Source organism: Schistocerca piceifrons, chromosome 3, assembly GCF_021461385.2.
Source record: "Schistocerca piceifrons isolate TAMUIC-IGC-003096 chromosome 3, iqSchPice1.1, whole genome shotgun sequence".
Classification (NCBI taxonomy): Eukaryota; Metazoa; Arthropoda; class Insecta; order Orthoptera; family Acrididae; genus Schistocerca; species Schistocerca piceifrons.
The window spans coordinates 906,234,245-906,254,652 of NC_060140.1; the positions used below are offsets into that span (position 1 = coordinate 906,234,245).

The window sequence follows — 20,408 nt, forward strand, 5'->3', positions numbered from 1 at the left end:
TATGTAACATTAGGAAAGATATTAAAATCATTTGTAAATTCAAGTAAATATTGTTACATTCTACAAGACAAACAAGTAACATCTAACTGTTGACTTATCTTTTCCCTGCCAATTTTTTCACAAGTTTTTGAGAGAATTGTTTGTGACATAATTCACAGCGATTTTACACAAAATGACATGCTGACCTCTCTTTTAACATTTGCCCTTGTATGTTATGCCTTAACAGGAAAGAAACTATACTCACTCCCTCGCACAAAATGCTATGTGAACTGACAGTAAAAGCTAGTGTGAGTATTTTTTGTGAACTTTCACAGGCTTCTGATTTTAAATCATAGTACTTAGTGCCAAAAATACTTCACTATCACTTTCCTCAATTTACGTTAATGATCTGTCATTGCCATTAAATAACTCCAAAAAACTTGATTAACTTTCCTGTACGGGACATATTTAAAACAAAATGAAACATACGTGCACATGGATCACAGTGTTGAGATATTTCAGAAACACATCTCATAAAGTCCCACACCTCAAGTAAAAGTAATGTAACAACAAGTCTTAAAGGATTATGTATATTTTAGAAAACTCCACATGTGAAATTCATTAGCATCCAAATATCATTTGTTGCATAAAAGTTGTTTCCAGTTTTATTAGACTGTTATTTCATTTTGAAAATTCCGTTACATGTGCATAATCACAATATAAGATGAGTGTGTGTTACATGCATAAAACACACTTACAAAAAATGTTAAGTTATGGTTCATATGACTAGCAGGTAATAATACTCATGGTAACTTTTGCTAGGCACATTTTCACCTATAACTGAATCTGTTAATATTTAGATCATGCATATGAAACAGGCTATCTATTTAAGACAGAGAAATTGGCAGTCATTCTTAGGCATTAACCTACATACACCACAATTATCAGTTCTTAATTATACTGTTGTATACAACAAAGAAGGAAAGCATTACTGAACCACTCTTCACAACATGATGTATGACAACAATCTGTTTTATGCCAACAATCTGTGTAAAGGAATAGATCTAGGATTGTTTTCAAAAACTAATGTGTTACATCAAAAAGCAAATAATAGAAATGTTCTAGCATGGAAGAAAAATGAGAATTTATTAAGCCTTGAAGGATTGTCAGACATTAATAATTACAGTAACTATATTTGATATAAATGTTAAGATTATGGAATCAGAGAAAATGAAGTTGTAATATAAATGGAGGACAAAATGGCACAGTGGATCAGAAATTGCTGTGGCTAAGCAATAAGTTCTCACTGAACCCTTGGACAACAGTGTCTCCTTTCAGTCTCTTTGTTATATAAAATTGTAATTATTTGATAAAATTAGCTTATTGTTGAACTGATTAACACATGCAGCTTAAAACTAGTAATTAAACATAAGAAACAAACTGATTAATATTGAAAAAGTTGTACTTACTGTAAACACATCAAAGTGCACCTGACATTGGCACCAAAACCAGTGCAAGTTTCAAGGATTTGGTATTGTCTATGAACAGGAAATGAGGGGAGAGGGAAAGGATGAAAAGGTAAATACACCAAAAATGTACCAGAAGGGAAAGCTCAACTCAGAATCTATAGTTCAGTTACTCAAAAAAATTCAATGTATCATTACATGACTTCCTTTCTAATATAATAAAAATACCATTCTTAATTTCTAGGTTGTGACTGTGATCTTGTTTGTATTGTTTCACTTTTCATTTCCTTTGTCATCACTTCCTGAGAGATGAAAAAAGCAAACATGGAAATTTCTGTTCTTTTTGATACCACTGTTACTTCTGTTTCCACATCTTCCCTTTAAGTACATATTTTCTGTACATAGATGTGAGTATGCACTCTCATCTTGTGAATATTTTTAATTATTTATTAGCTGATGACAAACTACACTTTTTCCTATTTCTAGGTCTCAAAAGTGAACAGCTGGGAAAGAAACCAAAGACATCTTTGTTGTAATATGTTTCCCTAATTAACCACCAAAGCTACCACGTAAGTCTATAAGTGTGTCTCCTCATATAGTGTAAAGGTATAACACATGTATGTCATATATCTTATTAAGAACAATTAAGTGTAAGACATCAGTATTAAAACAAAAGCCTTCACCGAAATACTGAAAACCATACAATCAAATTATTTCACTATTTCTGCAACTGTAAAATTTTCAGTAGCTGGCTATATAAAAACTATTACTCTTGCCATAGTGAGAAGGAAGGAATATCTACAGAATTACATTGCTACTGAAATTTTTCAGTCTTTTCTATATATTTTTCTGTTATATTCAATTCAGCTTGTTTCTTCTGCACACCATGTACCATGATGAGATGATTTGTAAGACCATAACGACGTCTGTTTCTTGCTCCACATATTCTGCAAGTGAATCGTGGAACTGTGCCACATTCATATTGGACATGACGACTAAGAGTGCCTTTGTGCATATATGTTTTTCCACATCGGAGACACTGAAAATCTTCACCACTTCTTGCCAATAGTCGCCAAGCTGATGTCATGTTGCTGTATGCTAACATACCTAAAACAAAAATGAAAAATTGTTAAAAAATACAGCAAACTTTACAGCAAAACAAGCACTGTATAATTAATACTACATCACAGAGTAAAAGCAAAGCTGTCCCCAGCTTCAAGTTTGGTTTGAAAACTACAGTATTGTACTTGGATTGATCATATTGGTGGGAGTATGCCCTTGCCTTCCTTCAACCTTCTGAACTGTCTTACTCAACCAATTATAGGCAGACCAACAGTTTAATGTAGACTGTGAGCAACTTCAACCCAGAGAGATACAAGCAAAAGAATAAACACAATTTAAAATATGCAGAATATCTGTCCATGTAATGCATTCTAAAACAGTAATACAAAAACACTGTCATTTGAAATAGTGAACAGATCCTGTGGGACACAACACACGAGCCCTCATGACATAAACTACAGTCAATTAAAATATGGTGTACTGAGAAGAGTATCAATAAATGAGTGATTGGTATGCCACATGGTTTAAGAGCAAGCCTTTCATACATAAATACATACGTACATACATTCATTCATTCACATTGTTATTAGAGATGTTAACGCCATGCAAAAGATTGATCATATTTATGCAGAGTGTACTTTGATTGTGTGTGTGTGTGTGTGTGTGTGTGTGTGTGTGTGTGTGTGTAAGAGTCACAAGGATATGTGGGGCAGGAAGAAAGAAGAAAATGATGAATTTAGGACTGTCAGTGGTTACATAGTGGAGCAGGGGACAGTGAAAGTTAATTGATGCTATATCTTTTCAAGAGCTGTATTTTTGTATGTGGCATGAATTTCCATACTTCCTTATGTTAGTACTCAGCAGCATACAGCTGGCTGAGATGTTATGCTTAACAGCATTGAGCAAAATGATACACATTTTTGTTTGATATTCAATATGAAATCTACTATAGTAGGTCAGTCAACTTACGCAAACATGGCAGTCGAGTAATGCAGGTACTGTACAGCCTGACAAAGAATATCCTTATACGTTATCTTAAATTTCTTTCACCACATTTCTGATGAGATTTTATTTGGTAGAAATTACATACGTACACACATATTACATACAGGGTGTATCAAAAAAACTTTTAGAAGCTTTGGGTGTGGATTCCTCACACTAAAAGAGAGGAAACAGTTCATATAAATAAACTTTAGAAAACTCTTCTTAATTATTCATGAAATGACATTTTATGGAATTCACAACTCAGAAATACATTCTACATGCAGAATGAGTGTTTTTGGTTAACAGTGAATAGTGACGTCCTTTTAAATGCTCCTATACAATTTCAAATGGTAATTCAGGCTTCCTTAACATGCTCATGAATTCTCTCTGAATTAAGTATTTTTGCTATATAAACAAACTGTTTTAAGTGCCTACAGAATGACACATAACCCACTTATTTACAGGGACATCTCATGTAGCAAATCTGGAAAAGTGTGTTGAGTAAAGTCCTTCTATGTAGCGCCTGTAAGACTTGCTGGGAGAAATTATGGACCTACCAGACAGGATCTACAGTTTCAACTGACACATTAACTGGAGAATACTGCTGGAGTCTAAACCTAAATTGTAACATGTGAAATTTCAATAAAGGTTGGTTATGAAAATTTGCTATTCCCTACCTACCACATGTTAGCTCATATGCAAACAAAATTGAAGATAGTATAACAGATGGCAATATCTGCAGCAAACCATCAGCAAAGGGTCTCTTGTGCTCAGTAACAGGCAAGCAAAATGCCTCACACACATTAAACAAGCTACAGATATATGAAGTGCCTATGAAGTAGTTTCCATATGGTACTATGAGGTGTATACCATGCTATAAGCAAACCTCAGTGTACCTCAGTATACCATTTGAGCACTTGAGATCCTCACTCAGTAATGCGATGATCATACACCATCATGTGGCTTGCAGAGTACTGATGCAGGTAAATAACAGAAAAAGTTGGATGATGTGACCTTATTCTGTTTGGAAACAAAATTTAAAACAGCTGTGGAGCCTCTTGTCTATTACGGTTTGTGCAGCTTTGCTTAAAGTTATATATGCCTGCTCACAAAATGAAAGCCCTGCTAACATTTTAATAGTAATAAAAATATATATACATATAAAATGTTAATATGCAAGAGGAAAAAATATTAGTCAGTTTTAAAAATTGGAGAGGTATAATGATACTAAACAAGATACTACTGGAAAGTGAGACCTATACAACATTGGACAAGTCATTATGTGAGAAGAGTAACATACATGGAGATCTGCCTGTACAATCACCTTCCACATGGTGTTAACCAGACGGAAAGTGCTTACAATTTTAAACACAATGTTAGACAGATATTCCAATAGAATCTATTTTATTCCTTAAATGAATATGTAGATTACTAGAGAGAGACTCCAAAAGTTTATGAATGTGTGTAAGCAAAGAAATTGAGATTTACTCGAAATTCAAATGTTAGAAACAGTCTGTGTTTTAATGAAAATAACATTAATTTGAAAAAAAAAATTGTACTGCAGAAATCATAGTTTTATTATTCCATATTTAGTCACGTATGTACATGCACTAATTGTAAAGTACCACAAATACAGGCTGGAGAAAAACTGTGTCACGAAATTTTATTTTAACCCTGGATAACTGATGCTAGTAGGAACCAAAATTACTAATGTTGTGTAGGTCGACTACACACCATTTTTAAACTACGGAAACTTGGCAACACACACTCCAATTGATGTGGAATTGCCCTGTTATCGTTCATCAGTTGACAGGCAGTGCTCTAATTGTCAGTTCACACATACAAATGCCCCTCACCCCATCACTGCCCCAGTGTAATATGCACGTGTGTTGAATAGATCTTGCTGTTTGTCTCCACCTCACATCAGAGACATTTGCACTTCAGAGCACACACACGTCACCTGCAATTTAGTCTCCAGCAGGCAAACCATTTGCAGTCATGCATTGTCCAGAGCATCCGGCAACAGGGCCAATTGGAGCGCGTGGTGCCAAGTTTTGATAGTTGAAAAATTGTGCAATGTCAACCTACACAAAATTAGTAATTGTGGTTCCTATTGGCATCAGCTATCCAGGGTTAAAATTTCGTGACACAATTTTTCTCCGTCCTGTATATAAAATTGTACATGACAGTCCCTTATGTGATGGTGCATCAGCTATCAGTTAATTATATCTAATGACTGGTAAATAAATAGAAGCTCATTCAGTGGGGGTTACATGGAAACTGCAACTTGTGTATGTGGATTAGCCCACATATCAACCACCTTTTGATCTCTTTCCAGCAGCTGACCACATGTATCCTTTGTTATATGAAAGAGGACAATGGAAGAGCCTTTTCTGCAGCAGAATGTTGAGAATCATCTACTTGACACAAGTTCTGGATAAAGAAAAGAGAAATATCAGGACTTTTTGCTTCCCAAAGGCTTTTTGTCAATTTCCTGAGCTGTCAAGTGATCTGGCTGCAAGACAAGGGTGTAGGGAACTTGTCCTAGCTTCCGTAAGGACATTACTATTATTCTGACCAATCCATGAAACATCCAGTGACTCAGAAAAAAAGGGTACAAGAAAAGTATTACAATTTGAGGTACCAGGTGGACTTATCAGTTTTCTTCAGAGTAAAGAAGACATATCTGGTACGTCCATGTGGAATGACCATTTCATTTTTCTGCATAACATTTCAGTGAGTAGCATAGCCCTCTTTGGAAAGTGCTGTGACTGATTGTATCATATCATCTTGGATTTCAACCATCTGGTGCAGGTTTAAGCTTTTTCATACATGTACCATAGCCAAAAGCTTGTGCTTCTGCTATTACTGTAGGGGCTGTAGATCTTTATATACCAAGAGTTTGCAAATTGTAAAAAGGAATAGCGGCTTGCTCTTTAACTTTTCTCAGACAGCATTACTTATAGGAAATGTTTCCAGTGCTCGGTGATAAATGTCCAAGTTATTCAACAGTCACTGAACAGAATGTTGCTGCAATTCTCGACCTAATGACCACAGACAAGTGAACACTCCTTGACACAGGACCAACATTGTATATTATATCTTATAATGTGAAGAAGTGTATCACACTGACTGTGATGGTTTGAGAACATTATTCGATCCCCTTCTCCAACCATGGTCTCCCTTCGTCACACATCAGTAAGCTTTCCTTATGCTCTTGGTAACAGATTTTAAGCAAATTTAAATATAGTGAACAGGGAAATAGGTTGTTTTTGCAACTAATCATGATATACCCTGTGGACTAATTTTCACTTGGCTCCCCTCTCAGCTTGGCAGCCAAGCATATGTTTGTGTCACTTCGACCTTAAAATAGCCCTGTTCAATGAGTAGGTGCCACAATAGAAATCAGAGGGTCTGGAGTTCAGTCTCTAGTATATTCTAGGATTTTTCTGCCAGTTATCCCTTCCCTCAACTTTGGCAGTCATTTATTAACATGAAAAATGCCAAATTGCACTGCAATTTGGAGTCCATATTAAACTGTAGGTGTGCTATAACTTTCATGATAAGTCAGTTTATGGAAAGAAAAGGCATACTGCTTCCAACAGAGCCATGCCTAGCTCAACGTACTCCACTGTTCCACCCAATCTTAGAGTTTGGGATAGCTTTACCTTCAATGCAAGAAAACTAATGCAACTATCTGTGTGAATATACTCGATAGGCACAATAATAAAATATCAATTTGTTACTAATAATGTTCCAACTCCATGAAACAAAACATGGCTGTATGTAGTAGGAGTTCACCCATTTCAATATGAAAACCTCACTTTGGCAAGAACAGAAAAGTGTCTATTTTCTTGACTGCAAGAGAATGTTATCACGTTTGAGTCCAAGACAATGAAACTGTTACTGATAAATGGTGCATATATACACAGAAAAAGCCTTGTGTCAAGTTTCTGTGGTGTTTAACATGGCATATTGTCAACAATTGTTTTTTTTATTTTTTATTTTTTTTTATTCTGGAAGTGATTCAGCACACCAGTCAAACATTTATATTAATTGTTTGAATGCAGTACATTTCAAAATTTTGGAAAAGTTTCTCCTTTGTCTAGGTGACTTTTCCATGTTTTTAGTCTTGAAGACATGTGCACTAAAAGATAGTAAGTTTCTACAGGTGTAACTTCAGCAGATGTGATATGATGCATGTGGTCATCTGCAACATGATTTGGAAAAACTATGGTTTTATTTGTAGGTTACAATCATGAAGAGATGCAGTAAAAACAGCGACAATTATTTATAAAAAGTCAATATGTAAAACTTCACTTCAAACTTCTGTTAACAGCCTTTGTATCTGAAGTGTTGGTAGACAAGGAGACTCAATATGAAGATTATAACCAACCCTGGAATAGACTGATATCTTAAGCTGGCAAAGAACTTACTTTACTATTACAATCTTTGTGTCATAAGATAAAAAGCAGCTCATACAACATGTTACCTGCCTTTTGTATACCCATATGGAACATGCTGTGTACTCATGCATTACGCTATCTTTACGGAACTGTAATACCAATGTCTAAGAAACAACCAGTGTCCCATACACAGACGAGCTGATGATTCAACATTTTCTCTAAGCCTGTATCTTCCAATTTAAGTAGCCAATGAGAACAGCAATACTATGCCACTTACAGAACCAAATTTCCAGATAGAAGGGTCCACTTTGCAACAGAGATTACACTGTACAGCAAAGCCATCTATCTTTAATGGCCAGTACATTATCCTACAGAATCAACCAAAATTGTTTCAGGTGTTGACTAATAGGTTCACTCACTTTCAAACTCTACAGAATCTCTAAAGCATGTCTTCGTGCTACTTATAGAAAAAAGTATATTGCACAGAAAGCCTAGATCCCAGTCTCGGATATTGTCTGCAGAAATAAATTTTTGCTCTGGAATAGATCATTTAGTACTTGATGTAGACTTCTTAATTCAACTTCTTCCTTTGCACAAAAAAACTAAACAATGAGGACTCAACTGAATTTTGACGTCATCCAAGATATTAAATTTAAGTGTTTTCCACATTTACCATATTCCCTAGACATTAACCCCAGTAACCAAGTCTTTCAGTTCTGAAAACAGTGTTTGATGGAAAACATTTCCTATCTGAAGAAGAGGTACAAAAAACAGCGCAAGTGTGGCAACATTTCAAAGCAAAATACTTCTATTAAAAATGATGCAATCAAGCACTTATAAATCAATGAAATTCATATCTACATATCATAAGAATTATACTGAGAAGTGATGTGTTTATATCAGTTCTGCATGTTATAAATGGTTAGGCAAAAGTCAGACTATTGTTTAAACCATCATCATATAAGATTATGTTTGTCTTATGGCAGCAGCTTGTCATTATTGAAAAAGAATTCTCTGCTGGCAACATAAATCTTAAAATGAGTTGATTGTATTGGAATGTGTGGGGTAAATCATCAAACAATATATATATATATATACACACACACACACGCGAGAGGGCTGTACAAGCAATGATCACACGCACGGCACAGCGGACACACCAGGAACCCCGGTGTTGGCCGTCGAATGGCGCTAGCTGCGCAGCATTTGTGCACCGCTGCCGTCAGTGTCAGCCAGTTTGCCGTGGCATACGGAGCTCCATCGCAGTCTTTAACACTGGTAGCATGCCGCGACAGCGTGGACGTGAACCGTATGTGCAGTTGACGGACTTTGAGCGAGGGCGTATAGTGGGCATGCGGGAGGCCGGGTGGACGTACCGCCGAATTGCCCAACACGTGGGGCGTGAGGTCTCCACAGTACATCGATGTTGTCGCCAGTGGTCGGCGGAAGGTGCACATGCCCGTCGACCTGGGACCGGACCGCAGCGACGCACGGATGCACGCCAAGACCGTAGGATCCTACGCAGTGCCGTAGGGGACCGCACCGCCACTTCCCAGCAAATTAGGGTCACTGTTGCTCCTGGGGTATCGGCGAGGACCATTCGCAACCGTCTCCATGAAGCTGGGCTACGGTCCCGCACACCGTTAGGCCGTCTTCCGCTCACGCCCCAACATCGTGCAGCCCGCCTCCAGTGGTGTCGCGACAGGCGTGAATGGAGGGACGAATGGAGACGTGTCGTCTTCAGCGATGAGAGTCGCTTCTGCCTTGGTGCCAATGATGGTCGTATGCGTGTTTGGCGCCGTGCAGGTGAGCGCCACAATCAGGACTGCATACGACCGAGGCATACAGGGCCAACACCCGGCATCATGGTGTGGGGAGCGATCTCCTACACTGGCCGTACACCACTGGTGATCGTCGAGAGGACACTGAATAGTGCACGGTACATCCAAACCGTCATCGAACCCATCGTTCTACCATTCCTAGACCGGAAAGGGAACTTGTTGTTCCAACAGGACAATGCACGTCCGCATGTATCCCGTGCCACCCAACGTGCTCTAGAAGGTGTAAGTCAACTACCCTGGCCAGCAAGATCTCTGGATCTGTCCCCCATTGAGCATGTTTGGGACTGGATGAAGCGTCGTCTCACGCGGTCTGCACGTCCAGCACGAACGCTGGTCCAACTGAGGCGCCAGGTGGAAATGGCATGGCAAGCCGTTCCACAGGACTACATCCAGCATCTCTACGATCGTCTCCATGGGAGAATAGCAGCCTGCATTGCTGCGAAAGGTGGATATACACTGTACTAGTGCCGACATTGTGCATGCTCTGTTGCCTGTGTCTATGTGCCTGTGGTTCTGTCAGTGTGTTCATGTGATGTATCTGACCCCAGGAATGTGTCAATAAAGTTTCCCCTTCCTGGGACAATGAATTCACGGTGTTCTTATTTCAATTTCCAGGAGTGTGTGTATATATAGTGTCTGCTTGTGTCTGTATGTGTGGATGGATATGTGCGTGTGTGCGAGTGTATACCTGTCCTTTTTTCCCCCTAAGGTAAGTCTTTCCGCTCCCGGGATTGGAATGACTCCTTACCCTCTCCCTTAAAACCCACTTCCTTTCGTCTCCCCCTCTCCTTCCCTCTTTCCTGATGAAGCTTGAATTTTGTGTGTATGTTTGTGTTTTTTTGTGTGTCTATCGACCTTCCAGCGCTTTCGTTCGGTAAGTCACCTCATCTTTGTTTTTTATATATATATATATATATATATATATATATATATATATATATAAGCAACCGTTACTTGCGAAAGCTAGAATTTTGTGTGTATGTTTGTGTGTCTATCGACCTGCCAGCGCTTTCGTTCGGTAAGTCACATCATCTTTGTTTTTAGATATATTTTTCCCATGTGGAATGTTTTATATCGAAAAACAAAGATGATGTGACTTACCAAACGAAAGTGCTGGCAGGTCGATAGACACACAAAAAAAACACAAACATACACACAAAATTCAAGCTTCATCAGGAAAGAGGGAAGGAGAGGGAAAGACAAAAGGATGTGGGTTTTAAGGGAGAGGGTAAGGAGTCATTCCAATCCCGGGAGCGGAAAGACTTACCTTAGGGGGAAAAAAGGACAGGTATACACTCGCACACACACACACATATCCATCCGCACATACACAGTGTACGAGGGCGATGGAGCACTTCCTTTCACGCCGATCGCCTGCCACCCTACCTAAAACCTCTTTCCTCATTACCTTAGCCAGCTTCATCCTGACCCACAACTTCTTCACTTTCGAAGGCCAGACATACCAACAATTAAAGGGTACCAGGATGGCCCCCTCGTATGCCAACCTATTTATGGGTCACTTAGAGGAAGCCTTCTTGGTTACCCAAGCCTGCCAACCCACAGTTTGGTACAGATTTATTGATGACTTCTTCATGATCTGGACTCACAGTGAAGAAGAACTCCAGAATTTCCTCTCCAACCTCAACTCCTTTGGTTCCATCAGATTCACCTGGTCCTACTCCAAATCCCATGCCACTCTCCTTGACGTTGACCTCCATCTGTCCAATGGTCACCTTCACACATCCGTCCACATCAAACCCACCAACAAGCAACAGTACCCCCATTATGACAGCTGCCACCCATTCCACATCAAACGGTCTCTTCCCTACAGCCTAGGTCTTCATGGCAAACGAATCTGCTCCAGTCTGGAATCCCTGAACCATTACACCAACAACCTGAAAACAGCTTTCGCATCCCGCAACTACCCTCCCGACCTGGTATAAAAGCAAATTACCAGAGCCACTTCCTCATCCCCTCAAATCCAGAACCTTCCACAGAAGAACCCCAAAAGTGCCCCACTTGTGACAGGATACTTTCCGGGACTGGATCAGACTCTGAATGTGGCTCTCCAGCAGGGATACGACTTCCTCAAATCCTGCCCTGAAATGAGATCCATCCTCCATGAAATCCTCCCCACTCCACCAAGAGTGTCTTTCCACCATCCACCTAACCTTTGTAACCTCTTGGTTCATCCCTATGAAATCCCCAAACCACCTTCCCTACCCTCTGGCTCCTACCATTGTAACCGCACCCGGTGTAAAACCTGTCCCATGCACCCTTCCACCACCACATACTCCAGTCCTGTAACCCGGAAGGTGTACATGATCAAAGGCAGAGCCACGTGTGAAACCACCCACGTGATTTACCAACTGACCTGCCTACACTGTGAAGCTTTCTATGTGGGAATGACCAGCAACAAACTGTCCATTCGCATGAATGGACACAGGCAGACAGTGTTTGTTGGTAATGAGGATCACCCTGTGGCTAAACATGCCTTGGTGCACGACCAGCACATCTTGCCATAGTGTTACACTGTCCGGGTTATCTGGATACTTCCCACTAACACCAACCTGTCAGAACTCCGGAGATGGGAACTTGCCCTTCAGTATATTCTCTGTTCTCGTTACCCACCAGGCCTCAACCTCTGCTACTTTCAAGTTGCCGCCGCTCATACCTCACCTGTCATTCAACAACATCTTTGCCTCTGTACTTCCGCCTCGACTGACATCTCTGCCCAAACTCTTTGCCTTTACAAATGTCTGCTTGTGTCTGTGTATGTGCAGATGGATATGTGTGTGTGTGCGTGAGTGTATACCTGTCCTTTTTTCCCCCTAATGTAAGTCTTTCCGCTCCCGGGATTGGAATGACTCCTTACCCTCTCCCTTAAAACCCACATCCTTTTGTCTTTCCCTCTCCTTTAGTTTGCTACCAGTTTGAGTTTTGCAGCATCATCAATGGTAGCTACCGAAACTGGTAGCAAAATAAAATAACACTATTACAGACAGCACAGCTTTATGTATTTTTTAAAATTTGTTCATTTGTTTGACCATCACTTATGCAAGACGATCAAATGAAAGCTGTGTGGACAATAGTAAAAGAGCCGGCAATGAGAGCCCATATAATTTCATTGTACACTTAAATAATAACAGCATAAAGATGACAAATCAGTGGAAAAATTTTCCAAATGTTATTAAAAAAGTAGTCTTTGAACTTAAATCATGGTAATATGAGGGTTAGTAATAAAGTTTCAAATACATCTAGTTGTGACAGTGAACCTTGGTGATAGTCTTAATTTTTCTCTATACATTCACTCTACAATGCAATGAACTTTTCCCAGTGATGAATAACTTGGTGGAGACCTTTGTTGTATAAGTCTATACTTTGGCTGTTCAGGGAATGTTGCCCCTCAAACACCATATCGTTGACATACTGAGAATGCCTGCCATTCAATGGTTTCTTTGGCCAAGGAAAGAAAAGGAGATCACTGAGTATCATGTCAGTGGAATATAAGGGTATGGCAAAATTTGACAGAACAAAGATGCAGCATGTGTGAATGTTTCTGTAACATTCTCAAGAGATTTTAGTAGTAAGCTCCTTTGATGGCTTGTATCTTGTGAGCATAATCTGCTAGTACCACCACTGCAGTCCCAGAAACACCCAGCATTACTTTGCCCAGAAGTGGTTGGACTTTGCCTTTTTCAGGTGTGGCGAATCAACTGCTTGCTCCTTTGTCACACAGTTACAGCAATACAACCAACACTCATCTACTGTGATTAGGACATGAAAGAAGTCATCTGCATTCACCTGACACAGATGGAACATTTCCACTGCTGCTTTGATTTGACATTTTTCAATGGGTGTGTACAGTCATGGACTGCAATTGGTGGTGACCTCCATCATGTTCAAACTGTTGCGCCATATTTTTAAAACTGATTTATCACTGGTTTCACTTTTTCCACTATTACCTCAATTGCAATACATTGGTTTTTGAGCTACAGGGCCTCCAATTATCTTTCAGTTCCCAATTCTTCACAAAAATATAGTCTATCACTTTATTTTTTATCACTTAAGTCTATGACATAGAGGAAATGTCGGGAACACCTAACCACTGTGTCATTTGATGATACATTGTTTCCATACACTTTCACCATCTCAGCATGGACTGTTCAGCATTGATCCATTTCAAACTGCCATTTGTTAGCATGAAAAGGGCAAACTTTTTCAGTGATCAATCCTGTCAACACCACCAGGTGTTTTGATGAACTGTATAATCAAGGTTGCTTTTGTACTATTATTGTAATGTCATGATGTAATCCACTGTCAAGTTCAAGTTTGAAAGCACGGACATAAATCAAGTTAAATCAAGTACAACATTGTCCTGAAAGCACATTTATTGTGAACAACAATTTACATGTAGGAGAGAACTCAACTCCTGGATGGAGCCTACAGCTATTTATATAAACATTAAATATTCCAGAGTATACAAACATTACAAACACAAGAAATTTCTACAACTTCCAGAAATGATAATTACTATATAATAAATAATTACTGGTGATTGAGATTTAACAGACTATCTGTAAAATACTCGAACAGTCAACGGGCGGGTATACTGCTGGTTCATAGTGTCCCGTTGGACACTATGAACCGGCTGTATACCTGTGGACTGTTCGAGCAACAAATACACCAGGAGAAACTGAAGAATCATATCTGTAAAATGTTAGCAAGCAACGCTAACCATTATGCCAAGTTGTACATGAAGTTATCATTGGAGTTGACTACAGCACCCAGGATCTAGATCTTGCCAGTGGTCCTCTGTATTGTAGCACTAGTGGATCCTCGCATTCTGGTCATGTTGTCATGTCCTCTTCATTATGATGAGTGTCGAAGATAGCCTCTTCCATCAAAGCTTCGCAGTTGTTGAGTGGGTATTTAATTAACCTGAATGAGAAGCCTTCATCTTCGGTCTGCGTCTCAGGACTGTAGTTGGGTTTCATATTTATGACAAAAAGACACATCTGCACTATTGTCTTCTTGACAAAGGGTCAAAATACTCAACTTCGTATGTGAAGTTTGACAAATGACAAAGGATATGACACACCTCAAAGAAGTGCTTTAGTAATTTTTCCAATAGTCTCACATTCCATATAATATTCCACAGTTTGGTGTTTGATGTTATAATGCATAAGGTCCCTGTCCTGGGCATCCAGAGTCCACACACGAGCCAGCTATCTTGCTTCTTTGGTCCTGGCGATGAGGTGTATCACACAGTCACTCTATGAATAGTTCAGTTGAAACAGTTGAAATGAGAACAGTGTACCCCTTGTCATTTCAAACTCGCAACTATAGAGCAGAAAGAATACCTCAAAGCCTATAGTGTTTTGCTTCGCTCTGTTGTATGTGAAAACCACGAAGGGCAGTACTGCATCCTCATCTATCTGTTACAGATCAATTTACATCAAGAGCATATCTACAATGTCTTATCAAAGTGTTGGATGAGGCCATTTGTCTGTGGATGATGATCAGATATCACCATTTCAAGTGACCTGCACTTCAAAATTATGCCTTCTATAAGGAATGTTGCAATTTTTGAAGCTTCAGTAGTCAGCACAGCTTTGGTAGACAGCATATTTGGTGAGGCAAGGGTAAACTATTATACATTGACTCCCATTTTCAATTTTGGGAAACTACCCAAGAGGTTGGTTGCTGTATAGTGAAATGTACTGCTGCAGGTGTCATTCTTTAACCCCAGAGGAAATGTAGCACATGCTAGCATTGCTACCATTCCTTACAGTGGCTTGCATATGAGTGTTAGTCAAAAAGTAATGCCTCTTGTTTCTTTCTCTTTAAATAAAGTTTTTTAAATGAAAAATTTGAATATGGCACTATTCCACAAAGCTTCTTCTCCAACATATTGCAGTATTAACTTTCTACATCAGCAGATGTCATTACTGCAGTCACTCGCATAATGGCTGACTTTGATGTTCATATTAGACAGCATTCTGTGATATAACTCCTAAATGCAGAAGGTGAAATGCCTGTCCACATTCACAAAACACTGAAAATTATATGTGATGATGCCACAGTGGATACCAGCACTATTAGACAATGGGTTCCTCACTGTAACGAAGCTGAAGGGCAAACACCATTGGCTGACAAAATGGGGAGTGGCAGGCCAGGGACTGCAGTGACTCCATACAACATTCAGTGAGTTGATGATATCTTTTGTGGTGTCTGCTGGAAGATCTAGATGATTTGTGTTGCATTACCTCCCTCAGTGTGATGATGACTGAACAACAACTTGGGTACTCAATGTTACCCCAACAGAATAAAGAAACAAGAAAAACAATTGCCTCCCAGGTCTTGCTCTGTTTGGAGGGAGAGGAGTTTCTGGAATTTTTTTAACCAGAATCAAAGAGCACAGAGGCAGTCACTGACATGGCATCAGAAAAACTCATCAAAGAAAAAAAAGTTCAAAACCTTGCAGCCGGCAGGGAAAGTTATGGCTACAATATTCTAGGATACAGGGTGTGTTATTGTTGTTGATTTTTTGGAGCAGAGATGCACAATAAATTCAGTAAAATACATCAGAACCCTCAAACAGCTAAAGCACATTTTCAGCAAGTTCATGCAACAAAAGCTATGGCGGATTTTCTTTTGCATGACAATGCAAGACCACACACCAGTTGTCACACCACTGAAGAGATTGTGAAAAATGGGAAGTCTTGCCTCATCCACCATATAGTTCAAATCCGTGCATCATCAGATTTTCGTATGCTCAGGCCACTAAAAGAAGCTTGTTGGTTGATTTACTTTGAAGATGACGAGGCCATGAAAACATCTGTATGTCAATTGACCAGGACTATGCATTTTACCACACTGGAGCACAAGCCCTTGTTAACAGATGCTCCAAAACAGTGGAAATGGACAGAGATTACCTGAATGGTCACAAATTAACTGTCAATGTTGTGGTTTTCAATTTATGTAGTTGCATTTGAAATTCTTGATAAACAATAATAATAACAAAATGGAGCATTACTTTTTTACTGACCCTTGTAGTATCTAACAGATCAGTAGAGACCTGGCCAGTGATACCTGCATCTGATTCTGTTTAACAGTCTTCACAAATGCCAGGTGACCAGATTCTGAACACCAAGGGAAAACTTCAGGATAACTGACCACAGGTGAGTTAAGATGTTGAGCAAACATTTTCACCCCCCTGGGAATAGTGCTCCTTATACAATGCTCTAGAATTCTCCTTTGGTAAGGTCCTGCTTCTTCAAGGCTTCTACAGTTTACAGCAGTGCTGGTTCTTCTCTCTGTTCAGCACCAACATTATTATATGAAGTGATGACTGAGATTTTGTCCACACTGCTGTGTGCCCCCAGAGGATTCCTTGAAATGCAGTCAGCATTCATGAGTTTGTATCCATTTTTGTATATCACTGTGACATCATGCTCCTGAAACATCAGTGCTCATGTTACCAGTTGACCTGACAGATCCTTCAGGATAATCAATCAGCACAGAGAACTGTAATCCATCACAATGGTGAATGGTTTGCCAAATAAATACAGATGGAACTTATTGATGGCCCAGATAACTGCAAGGTACTCTTTTAGGTTGTAAGGTAATTCATCTCAAACTTGGTGAGTACTATGAAAGCATAAACTATAACTTTTCCAGCTCTTTCCTAAATTTGTACTAGAACTGCACCTATTGTGTAACTGCTAGCATCACTGTGAAGCTCTGTCTCAGCCTTCTATTTATACAACATTAGGGCTGGAGAAGACGTTAGCACCTCCTTAAGGACAAGGAAAGATCTTTCTTGTGCCTTATTCTGTGACTCCTTGCAATAATTCTTGAAAGGGACATTCCTGGTACAGAAGTCCTGTATGAATCACCAATAGTATGAGGTCATTCTGAAAAAAGTCTCATATCACAAATGTGCTGAGGAACTGGAAAAACTGTGACTGCACTTATTTTCTCTGTATAAGGATGGACTCAATCACCAGTAACTAGGAGCACCAAGATTTTCATTTCTTGGGTGAGGAAGAGACACTATTCCAGATTCAGGCAGAGGTCTGCAGTACGAACACATTTCAACGTAGTTGTTAGGTAGCTTAGATGTTCTACAAATGTCCTTGAAAAACTGAAAACATCACCCAGATAGCAAAGGCATGTCATCCATTTACAGTGTCAGAGAAGGTTGACTATCATATGTTCGAAAGTGGATGCAGCATTACACCGCACAAACAGCATAACTTTGAACTCATACAGGTCAACAGGAGTTATGAAGGTGTGCTTGCCCTGGTCAGTCTCATCCCCAAATTTGCCAGTGGCCTATCTGAATGTCCACAGTAGAGAAATACTTTTTTCCTTTCAAGCAGTCCAGAGTGATACCAATACATGGCAATGGGTAGATATCTTTCTTCAAGATTATTATCAGTCATTTGTAGTTGATGCAGAAATGACATGTGCTTTACCTCTTCTTAATAGGGACTAGAGGAGAGGATTAAGAGACTCTCTGCAGGTTCAGTTACGTGATACTGCAGCAGTTCCTCGACTTCCTCCTGAACTATACTTTGTTCAGTTGGTGTCATCCTGTACAAGTGCTAGCTAATTTATAGATGATCCACAGTGTTGATACAGTGTCTTATCATGGACCACTTTTTCATGTTTTTTTTCCCCTCCAGGATCCAAAAACTGTCATAGAATTGCTAAAATTTGCTAACGTTGCTCCCTGGTCAGGCCACATCCTTTTGGCAGCTGGATAGTGGCTTTTGCCACTGCATTTTCTATAGTGGTATTGGAGGGCAATTCTTTGTTGATAGCACTGTGCTGCCCATCCTGGACTAGTTCAGACGCTGCTGTGCACATTCCATTAAGGACAAGTTGTGCCTGCATGAGACAATTAGTGACCCAAAGTTTTCCTTCACCATTTGTAATGTTAACAATCATTTCTAGGATGTGGACTTCTCTTGTGACACTGAGTAATATTTTTTCAATCAACAATTTAATTGGGTATCGAGAGTGATGACTGCAATTTGTCTCATTAATGATGGCTGGATAATAATGTCTTCAAAAGGAAACAGCTCCCCAGGGTATTTTTGTTCTTGTTGGAAAAGTTCTGTCAATCTGGAGCTCTGGTCTGTGATACAGGACTGCTTTTAATGCCAACCAGACATTTCTTTTGAGAACAACATTATGATTACATTTTGATAAACTGACAAATTTGAATGCTGTGTTCTGTCACTGACTGTTATTCTTGCTATGCACATTCCTGTCAGATGGGCATGTCTCCCATTTGTGAGCTTCATGACAATCGCTTTCATGTGAAGGAACATCAACCTCTTGAGCTCGCAGTGATAAGCACTCAACATTACAGAAAAAGAACTAATGCCCAGATATGTTGGCCATTGATGAGATCTTCTGACATCTTGGTAACTGTAATCCATAGAGGATTTTCATCTGTAGCAACCTTACCTCCACATATGGTTGCCTTGTTTACTTTCCTGAAGTTGGTAACTAGGCAAGCAACTAGTTACTTCTGTATGGTGATGGGTAGTGATCTTGTCCAGGGTACAGCAAAGGCTTTCATCTCTCAGCTTGAATGTAACTGTCTGCTGTTGACTGAGATGAATAGGACTATTGGAACGGTTGATGTCTGGCAGTACAGTAGTCACTGAAAAGTCATCATGAGCAAAGTGAGGTTGTGGTGGTCTTCCACAACTGCCATAGACAACATTCGGGATTCAGTCACACTTCTTTCATCTGACTCCTTTTCTACTGCATTTCTTTGGTGTGCTGGCACCACTTTATGAATTTTTTGGCTGTTGCGACACCCTTTATTGTAAGACCTTGGTACAAGTCATCTGTGACTTTTTTCATAAAGTGTATAATTTTGTTGGCTTCTGTCATATTTGGACTCCAAATGCAGGCTACAGTCAGAACATTATCTATGTAAGACTGTGTCATTTCACCATGTTGGTGATCCGTGTTCTTTGGTTGTTCTTCTGCTAAGCAGACTTGCTGCTGATTGTCACCAAGATTTCTTCAGTTCAGCCTGGAATTTGCCCCAGCTAAAAATATTCTCTTGCCTATTCTTGGACCACTGCTGCATTATGCCACTCAGGTAAAAGTACAAATTTATCAGACACATAATGTAATCCCACCTGTTGTATTTGGTGACTCACTCAAATCCTTCCAGCCATTTTGTTGGGTCCTGACCAGTGTCTCCAGAAAACACTGATGGATACTTGATGTGCATCTGACTTGCTACTGTTTTTGTACCAATTGCTTTCCTGAATGTATGGAACTCAGAAATGGTGCATAGCTGGTATTCCAGCTCCTGTTCATGTAAGTGACAACTTTTATGTTGCCTAATTGGAGTCATGGTGATGCAGACTTTTGAAAGTACTTGGCAGCTCCACCAAACAATGTCACTTTGTAATCCACAGTCAGTCCAAATTTGAAAGCTGGGTTAGCAATGAAGTAAATGTTTATTACGAACACCAACATACCGATAGAAGATAAACCAACTATTGGAAATTATGTGTTGCTATTTATACAAACATCAAATATTCCACAGTTTACACACATTTTAAATGAAAGAAAGTTCTAGAACCTTTCAGAAATTATAGTCACTATATAAGAAATAAATGATGGTGGAA

The 20,408-nt window shown here is 39.4% G+C and overlaps 1 protein-coding gene across 2 annotated transcripts in view; it reads right to left on the bottom strand.

Moving 5' to 3' along the window:
* Positions 1-761: 761 nt before the first annotated feature.
* LOC124790018 (zinc finger protein 721-like) overlaps positions 762-20,408 on the bottom strand; it is a 28,440-nt gene continuing 8,793 nt past the window's right edge. For both annotated transcript variants that reach the window (XM_047257569.1, XM_047257570.1), the window contains one exon: positions 762-2,552. In XM_047257569.1, coding sequence (XP_047113525.1) covers positions 2,260-2,552 — 293 coding nt within the window. In that variant the 3' untranslated portion in view covers positions 762-2,259. The remainder of the gene's footprint in view (positions 2,553-20,408) is intronic.